The sequence below is a fragment of the Liolophura sinensis genome, chromosome 1, assembly GCF_032854445.1.
Source record: "Liolophura sinensis isolate JHLJ2023 chromosome 1, CUHK_Ljap_v2, whole genome shotgun sequence".
NCBI classification, from domain to species: domain Eukaryota; kingdom Metazoa; phylum Mollusca; class Polyplacophora; order Chitonida; family Chitonidae; genus Liolophura; species Liolophura sinensis.
Genome location: NC_088295.1, coordinates 60,495,555 through 60,505,351, shown reverse-complemented (window position 1 = coordinate 60,505,351; position 9,797 = coordinate 60,495,555). Strand labels below are relative to the sequence as shown.

The 9,797-nt window shown below is 41.9% G+C and overlaps 1 protein-coding gene across 1 annotated transcript; it reads right to left on the bottom strand.

Moving 5' to 3' along the window:
- Positions 1 to 596: 596 nt before the first annotated feature.
- On the bottom strand, positions 597 to 9,459 carry LOC135462899 (uncharacterized). The gene is made up of 10 exons (XM_064740205.1): positions 9,178 to 9,459; positions 8,598 to 8,993; positions 6,211 to 6,531; positions 5,003 to 5,284; positions 4,521 to 4,808; positions 4,014 to 4,163; positions 3,564 to 3,606; positions 1,930 to 1,970; positions 1,148 to 1,183; positions 597 to 682 (listed from the first exon to the last, which is right to left on the bottom strand). The coding sequence occupies exons 1-10, from the start codon at positions 9,215 to 9,217 to the stop codon at positions 597 to 599; spliced, it is 1,683 nt and encodes a 560-aa protein (XP_064596275.1). The 5' UTR covers positions 9,218 to 9,459.
- Positions 9,460 to 9,797: the final 338 nt, after the last annotated feature.

The following is a 9,797-nucleotide window of genomic DNA, read 5'->3' as shown; positions in this document are numbered from 1 at the left end:
TGTAAACTTGTACGTGGGAAGGACTACCGCAATCTGCGGCTAGTCGTAGTTTTCAGAAGTTTTCTCCCACCATTTTCCTGGCGGGAGTGGAATGCAAATAAACAAATAAATAAATATATATGTGTGCTTGTAAACAGTGTATCGGCCGCAAGCCAGATGAACTAGTCTTTAAACATTATTTCATGGTACATGTAAACTGCTTGAATTATATGAGTCTGTCTTCGCTGCACTGCATTCTGGTTGCCATACCGGTCCACTATGTGAGGTAAGTTTGCTTCACTCCACTATGTGAGGTAAGTTTGCTTATGTACATGTAGCGAAACAAAGTCGTTTATGTTGTTAATAGACAGTTGTCTTTATGCAATGATCGAAAAGGTGGTTGAGCTGTAGTTACACACAAGTAGCTATTTATGGTTGCAGTCTCCAATGTTCCATGGTTTCCTAATCACACGTGCATACCTATTTTAGACATAGACTTACAAAATTGACAAAATTACTGGTGGAATATATATTCTCCTAAAAGAGAATCAGGTAAGGTTAGAATTAAACTCATGCGGCCAACCCGAATCTTCTGAGCACACTGTTCAGAACTCTTCTCACAGCACACTAGTGTTCTCGTAATCCCTGTTGCCAGAGGCACTTGATGGCGACATTTTTCTTGAAACAGTCTCGAACTGTGATCCTGCAATTATAATTAACGAATGGTAAACTTCCATTAAGCTTGCATTAACTGCATGTTGCTGGCAAACCGTCCCACATAAGACCGGAGAGGAAGCCAGTACATGCTGGACTCATTAACTCATAGCAACCTGTGTGTCAGTGATGTGCACATAGTGTGTTTGTTGTGTGTCAGTGATGTGCACATAGTGTGTTTGTTGTGTGTCAGTGATGTGCACATAGTGTGTTTGTTGTGTGTCAGTGATGTGCACACAGTGAGTTTTTTCTTGTGTCTATGCGTACCCCTTATGTGTCTGTTGTGCGCCAGTTATATGTCATTGCGTGTAAATAGTGTGTCCTCGGTGTGTCCGTGATATGTCTGTGATGAGTCCTTTGTATGTGTATATCTGCCGCGCTGATACGCTAGTCACCAGGTCACAGAGGCCCCAGGAAATTTTAAATTCTGACTTTACACACTAAAGAATCATACCTGCATTGCGTGTAATGTCCATGTCTTCGTAGGCACCTACACCAAACGAGAAAAGAACACTGATATAATGAAAAAAATTCTTGATAAATAAGAAATGTTTTATTTCTTTGAGAGGTGGGGAGCTTGAAACACATTGCTTTGCAGCTTTATGGTGGCCCCATTTGGAAGTATTTAGAAAAGAATGGCTTATCGGGATGCCTAAACAAACCGCGCACATTGAGAAAATCAAAGATGTCTCCATGATGTTAATCCTAGCCAATTAGCGGCAGACTTTTATATAACCGGAGAATTGGCTTGTTCAGCTGTGACGTCACACGGTTTCTGTTAGCTTTTATTTCATACAGGATAGAGAACGAAACATACGAGTGAGGCAACGTCGTGTTTTTGGTGACTTTAATATGGCATAACGCATGGCCTTCCAAGAACTCCCACGCCCTGTTGTTCGAAAGTGTATTAGCTAATACTGGTATTAAGTCATACATGTATTTTATATATGCGATCTAAGCCAAATCAAGCAGCCAATGCATTTGTTCAATGTCTAAGTATCACATTAGTAGATTTAGTTAAACTATTAATATACTGTGACGCAATTATTTTTGGGCTAAGTACAAAATTGAAGAGTTTGTTTTGGTATTAAATCTTAAAACAGGACCAATATTAACAATCTATACCCAATACAGCCAGAATAAAATGAAATCGGCAGTTTAAATGTTTTTGCACTCCTCGCCCGAATTATGTGCTGTCTTTTATTTTAATGCAAATGGAAGAATAATTTGGTTTACCTGATGTGGTATCTTCAGGACCTGTCGTTTTTTCAATGGCCCTGTCAATGCAAGCACGTTTAATGAAACAAAACTGAATTCAGATATACTATACGTCTGTCGTTTACACATAATACACCAAGCATGCGAAAGGCCTTAATGACTTGACTGAAGCTCTGCAATATGACACTTGTGACAGGCTTCTATCTTTTCACAGAAAATAACCTAGCATTCATGATAGGGCTTATAGCATTCATGATAGGGCTTATAGGGCTTATAACGCTGTAGTCTGTAGAAACTGTACAGAAATAATTAGGACATCCTCTGAGTGTTCTACAAGCAGTCCACTGACACACAGCATGAAAACTCCAGCCAAACTACTGCCTGTCCAAACCCACACCACAGATACACCACAACCGGTCCACAGACACACAAAGGACACACAACAGACATCTTACAGATATACATACTAGTATACAACCGACTCACCACGGACATCCCACGGACACACCGAGGACACACCGTGTATGGACACATAACTGGCGCACAATAGACACATAACAGATATGCAGAGACATAAGAAAGACACATTATGTTCACTTCACTGACACATGGCAGCATTATAAAGACACAACCGACATATCCAAGACACACCACGATCACACCGAGGACAGACAAAGGATCCATCAAAGACATACCACAGACATATCCAAGACACACCATGAAAACACCGAGGGCAGACAAAGGATACATCACAAACATACCACAGACATATCCAAGACACACCCTGGGCACACCGAGGACAGACAAAGGATACATCTCGGACATACCACAGACATATCCAAAACACACCACGGAAACACCGAGGACAGACAAAGAATACATCACAGACATGCCACAGACAATTCCAGACACACCACGGACAAAACGTGAGCAGACAAAGGATACACTATGGACATACCACAGACATATCCAAGACGCACTAAGGACACATCCTGACCAGACAAAGGATACACTATGGACATACCACAGACATATCCAAGACGCACTAAGGACACATCCTGACCAGACAAAGGATACACTATGGACATACCACAGAAATACCGTGGCCACACAAAAATGCACAAATGGCATATCACAGACACATCGAGGACAAACAAAAGAATTACTACAGACATACCAAAAACACACGACAGACACGTCAAGGGCACATCATGAGCACATCATGGGCACGTCAAGGGCACACCATGCACACATCACAGGCACACAACAGACACACAACACACACTGAGGATATATCATGGGACCAGAACAGACAAGTGAAGAATACGCCATGGACACGTCATTGGCATGCAACAGACGCACAAAAAAAAAACATATCACAGACCCACCACGAACACAAATAACTCACTGCAGACACACCACAAACATATTTAGACACACCATGGTCACACAACAGACACACAAATGGCACATAAAAGACATAGCTGGGTTTGTAGGAAAGCGAGTCACATGTCAAACGACTTTTAATTTTGGTTTGTACCTAAACCACTCGAAACTTCGTGAACATTACCATTTAAGGTGCTTTAAAATGGTATTGTTTAAAAGTGGCACAGTCAAGAACATTTATATTTAAGTCCCATTTACATAGATACCTCATGGCGTGTTCCGTATCTTGTCTTTTGGACACATGTTGCTCTGAAACCGATAAAGCAAAAGTAAGATAGACGGCGTGGCAAGTTCCTTATGCATCTATGTATGTTTTACGATTGTGGCTTGTTTGAGTAATTAGTTATGTTTGAATGTATTTATTTACTTTTACTCACAACGTTTTTATATTGTGGCGGTCAGGTTTACTGATCGAGGAATCGAGGACAGCCCGGGCCCAAATGCACGAAGTCTCCTGAAAGTTGAGCTCGTAACTAACATGCCAACCAACACTGTAGGCATTACGTTGCCATGGTGCTCTCAACGTTACGAGGGCTTCTTGTAAGTGAGCCCCAGAGTAAACCAAAGTTATTTTAGCATACGTAAACTAATTAGAAGGTTAGGCATGTTTTACACTACACCGAATATCTAATTCGGATCTAAAGAATTTTACTTACCCTTGTTCTGCATGCCTAATGCTTCTTTTCGGCGGAACCAACAGCCCAAGGCCACACCAATGACGCCGACCAAGGCACCACCACTCACAAACCCCACAGCAAACATACCTTCTTTACCGAGGCCGTCCTCAGGTAAGGCGTCGTTCGGTTCTGCAGAGAAAGAAAACATGTTATGTGGCTACAGGGGTAACCTCTGTATGAATATGAATCGTTAAACACCCTAATCATCACAACAGATAAGACACGCCATCAAGATCTCGAGTAGACGATTACCACTGCTCCCATCGACCAGCCTTACGGGTATTCCTAAAATAGATGCAGTTGTAACCCCTTTTCATTTTCCTTTTAAGACCGTAAAATACAAGACGTGCGCGTTTTGCGTTTTAGTCTGGATTTATTCATTTTAAATCAGCTTTCGTCGACTTATATTCATCATGCGCTGTCAGTACACTGATCTTGTAAAACAGAATAGAACAGGTTACTTGAGAAAACAAAGAGCATTCTCACTTTCGGTTTTGCAGTCAGCCTCGGCATATTCGGATAAGGCAATGTCCGAGTTTGGCTGAAGTCTGAACTGGTATAACACGCCGGACTGTAGATTTTTCACACTGGTCACCACAAGCTCCATTCTGCCTGGGTTTTTAATGAGTTCTGCGGTCCACTCCTCCCCTGTTCCTTTGTATTCCAGTTTGTAGTATTCCACCAGAGAGTCGTCAATTCCAGACGACCAGACAAGAGAAGCTTGGTTATTGGTGCACGATGTTATCATCAGCTTTTTCGGTATATATTGGCCTTCTAAAATTAGAAGTATGCAGGTGTTGTGAAGTGATAATGTGTGGTCAAAGATTAGTATTTTACATCACATAATAAAGTATAGGAACTTAAAACCTTACATTGTCTGCATAATTCAGATGCAGCGAAATTAACCGTGAATTGAAACACATGACCATGTTTTTTTCATTGGTGACTAAGAAAAACAAAACAAATACCTATCACACTAATTTCCACTTCCGTGTTGGAAGACCCAGCGCTGTTCCTGGCCTCAATTACATACATTCCGGCAGACATCTTCGTAATTGTTTCAAACTCCAGTGTCGATATGGTGACGTCATCTCTCGAAGGATCACGGACGGCTCTGGAAGCTCTCCGTCGTTTATCCTTTACCCACACGATGTTGGCTTCCGGGTTGGCCATGACATGACAGGATATGTGCACCCTTTGGCCCTCAAAGGAAGTCATTTTGATTTGGTTACAGGTAATATTTGGTGGATCTGATGAAAAATACACACGGATAAATAAGTCTCAACAAAATAAAAAACGGCCAAGAAACGGAAGGATCAACAACGACGAACAAGATGTTCAAATGCTAATTTTGCTTTCTAAGGTATCTGGTCAGTTTATAGAACGGTAGAGTCCATTTATAATTCAAAATTTAAACATAATTGAAAAGGTGGCACGATTTATCAACAAGTTACAAGTACAAGTTATAAAATGATTTAAAACGCTTTAGATCTCCCCCAAACCATTGTGCCCTAATATAATCCGTGATGGTATTTCAGAGATGGACGTTTAAGTGTCTCAAATCTTTCAAATGTGTCTCAAATGTTGTAACGATGTACACGAATGAAAAGGGTGAAACAGAATGTGAGGTAGGCTAACGCTGAGTGCCCTGGGTAAATCACCAAAATAAGGCAAGATACTAATGAACTTTACATATCATAATGGTAGAAGAAAAATAATATTAAAACAAATATTAAGGCTATCCAAGCGCTTATTGTCCCAGAGGCCCCACAAAGTCTCCCACTGTGCGGCGGGGGAGTTTACAAACTCCCCATCAAAAACCCGGTACCCCTGATTTAGTAGCAAAGAGTATGTTGAGGGAAAACGTTGTTCCCGCTAAAGCAGATCGGCATCTGACTAATGGTTACTAAAAATTACGTGCAAGTAAAGAAAATAGATGTCAATAAAAATGTCTAAAACTTAAATAAAATTGCATTTTCTGACGTACCTGTGACACTTCCCGATCATAGCAAGCCTAATACTTAAAATGAACAAATTGCTGTAGCCTCTTATTATATGTGCCCATGATTGTTTATCTACAATCATAGAATATCTTAGGCTCTTGTGTATCTACAATCATAGAATATCTTAGGCTCATGTTTATCTACAATCGTAGAATGTCAGAGGCCCTACTCACACTGTACATTGAGTGTGTAGACTAGTGATCGTACAGGAGGATCCGTGACATCGTTAGAGGCGTTACAGTACAGCTCAGCTCCGTTTTCTTCGGCGCTAGGGGTAAAGTTCAGTGTCCGGTGTGTGATCTTTGGCCAGCGGGAGTTCTGGTTGCAGTCACTCCGTTGAGGCGGGTCTAGCTCTCGAATGTTTCCGGAACTCCGTATGTACCACCTCACACAGGCCGTAGGTTTACTGGCCGAGGTCACACAGGTAAAGTTGCTTGGGAGGCCGGCTAACATTCCATCTGGGAGCTTTGTCATGTTGACCCGTGCTACCATTACTGAAAAAAATGGTTTCACTTACCGTTAAATTTAATTTATTACATAAACCTACATTAGAAGTTGGAATATTTCAGTAGCAATATACATCAGTCATGAAGTGTAAACTTGTACGTGGGAAGGACTACCGCAATCTGCGGCTAGTCGTAGTTTTCAGAAGTTTTCTCCCACCATTTTGCTGGCGGGAGTGGAATGCAAATAAACAAATAAATAAATATATATGTGTGTTTGTAAACAGTGTATCGGCCGCAAGCCAGATGAACTAGTCTTTAAACATTATTTCATGATACATGTAAACTGCTTGAATTATATGAGTCTATTTTCGCTACACTGCATTCTGGTCATCATCCCGATACATGGTTACCTGTGTATTTAAGTAATTGTGTTGAGACAAGTTTCATTGTGTGCTACATTGGGAACATTCTAATTTTCAAGGATTCTATAGTAGTATCCCCACATTGATTCCTTGGAATATGCGGAATTACGTCAACAAAAATGAAGTGATTTAAATCGCAGTTTATTACAAATCAGAGGGCTGACCTCAAGGCGGTCGTAAAGTTACGACGGTCGCAATTAAAGGCGACGTATGCCATCAGTATGCATCGTCATGGTGATAAAGTCGGCCTAACGTTACGACCTCTTAGAGAAACAGCCCCCAGTGGTCTAGAACTACTCAAAGCGCTGCGTTGTCATCACATTTATTAAACATTTACATGAACATTTACAAAGCAAAAGGACTAGGCCTCGTTTATGCTTAGTCCGGCATCAGAATCCTGGTTTATAAAGGTACACGTACACGCGCTACAAGATGGAGACTGAAACAAAAGCAGTGTTACGAAATCGACGTGCATCTACTATACGCTATACACTGGCTGAGCCAGAGTATCTATTTTTAGCTTGTTCATCGAACCTGACGGCAAGAGGAGCCCACTATGTGAGGTAAGTTTGCTTAACTCCACTATGTCAGGTAAGTTTGCTTCACTAGACTGTGCTGCCATGCCGGGCCAGACGAGCCCAAGCGAACCAAGACGCAGTCGGCTGGTAGCGGCCATCCCACGCTTGGGGCCGGTAGGACGTTTGCGTCATACCACTGGGTATGTGTGAGAAGCACCTCTATGGCCGTGAACATAGCGCCAACGGCGTGGCTGCTATTTTGACTGTTTCATTGAGGTATGGAGCCGAGGCCGCACGCGCCGTAGAACTTAACGAGAAGGCCGCATATAGCCACGGACTGAACCGCAAGTCGGGGCAAATGAAGGGCTTGGAGCCAGCGGCCTGTCAATCTTGTGTAAGTTGGCGGTGGCGCTGAGCAGCATTTTCTCTGGAATATTGGACCGACCGAGAGGGCCGGAGACCGCGACGAGACCGGTACGTGGTCGCGAGGGCTGCGAGGCGACCGGAGACCGCCTGAGGGCCGCGACTGTCTAACGACCTTAGTAGGCTACGACCAGCTGGGCCGCGATACTCAAGGACCGTTACGCCGAGGGGCCGTGGCCAGGCCGGGGACCGCGGAACCGGAGGGAGTGTGTGGCCGGTTATCCGTCCACCCAAGGACGTGGCCTTTACCAGGTCAGCGCGTTTTACCTTTCCATCGTTTCATTTCACCTTTCATGTACACTGTTAATACCTGTATTGCACTTAATTCACTTTATTGCTTCTCTCCACCTCCTAGACCCTGCATGGTGACATCTGGTATATCGCTGAGAAGTCGAGAAAGTGAAATATCGAGTTTTGTGTGTAAAATTGTGTTTTGTGTATGGAAATTAGTTGTCCCGAAAATTTTGCTTTTACCGGCAAGTTTTCTTTATCTATGTTTTACATAATATCCTATGTAGCGGCATGCCATTTACACTCTCTGACAGCTCTGAATTATCTTCAACAAGCACTGCGCTAGTGCAAATAAATGATCTTCAGTCAGGGATCTCAAGAAAAATGTTATTGTGGTAAACAAAATGAGCAATTTTACCACATGCATGGTTAATTGATTTAAACCTAATATAAAACATTTGATACCAATAGGAGTACATGTACACATCAAGTTTGATCTCAGTTATGGTGATATCTTTACCTTTGACGTTTAGATTAATGACGTCCCTTTCTGAGCCAAACTGACACGTCAGTTTGTCCATGCGCATTTCCCAAAACCAAGACTTTGTCATGCGTTCTGTTACAGGATTGATCGTCAGTGCGTAGACCTCTTCGCCGTTGACGTGTTGGCATCCCCCTGTTATTCCAACTCCAGGATATCGAAAGATGTATGAATCACCATGTGATACTGATATGGACGATGTACATTCATTGCTTCTGTATATGTAAGAGTCTTTCCTAGAACCATACCTCCAATAGACCGTGTCATTGTTACTCTGAGTTCTGTTTACCCTACACTCTAGAGTAAGTGCGCGTCCGGCGATAGCATCCCCTGATGGCGTAATGGACACGCTGGACACACTGGACACAGATAATCCTGAAACACAAGTGTTTTGCCATAGACAATCATTACTTCTGGTGTATATTACACATGACAATATAGTTGTGAGTATAGTTGTTTTGCGGTAGTGCTCTAACCACTGAGCCACTGAGGTTCCGACATGAAAATCTGCTTACATGCTGCAAAATACATACATGAATTTGCTGAAGATAGGACTTACCTGTCCAAGCGCAGATGATTAGTATTATCAAATCGTTCATGTTGTATAACTACCACAAAACTTGTTAAACCATCATAGAAGCATGCACAGCAGGAATATACTTCTACAGGAGGACAAGAGCAGTAGCTGACTGTAAGGGTGATAAGTATTTCTAAATAGGCATATCCCTCCCATGTTACGAAAATTATCTAGCAAAATGACCTATATTTTATACACTGACAATGTTTATTAGTGTAAATCCCTATACAGTTTTCAACTACAGGGAAGTAACCTTATATGGTTAACAATGGACAGATGTAATGGGCTTTGTGTGTAGTTTTGTCAAATCGTGAGAGAGTGTCTGATATTTACTTCCCGGTTTCTACATACGAATTTGAAAGCTGCCCGTGGCTTTTTCAGTAAAAAAAATACTCTGCACTCAATGACAGAGGACTCCAGAATGTGATTGAATACGTTTGTACTTTACTATGTATTATATAGTTACTATATATTTTTACAACGGCCTTGAAATCTTTCACATTTAAACATAGTAAATACTTTTTTAGAACTTTGTTTCCAATGCCTCTTCACCCTTGGAGGTCGAAAGAAGCCAAACTCTCCACAAAGTAGACAACATTTAC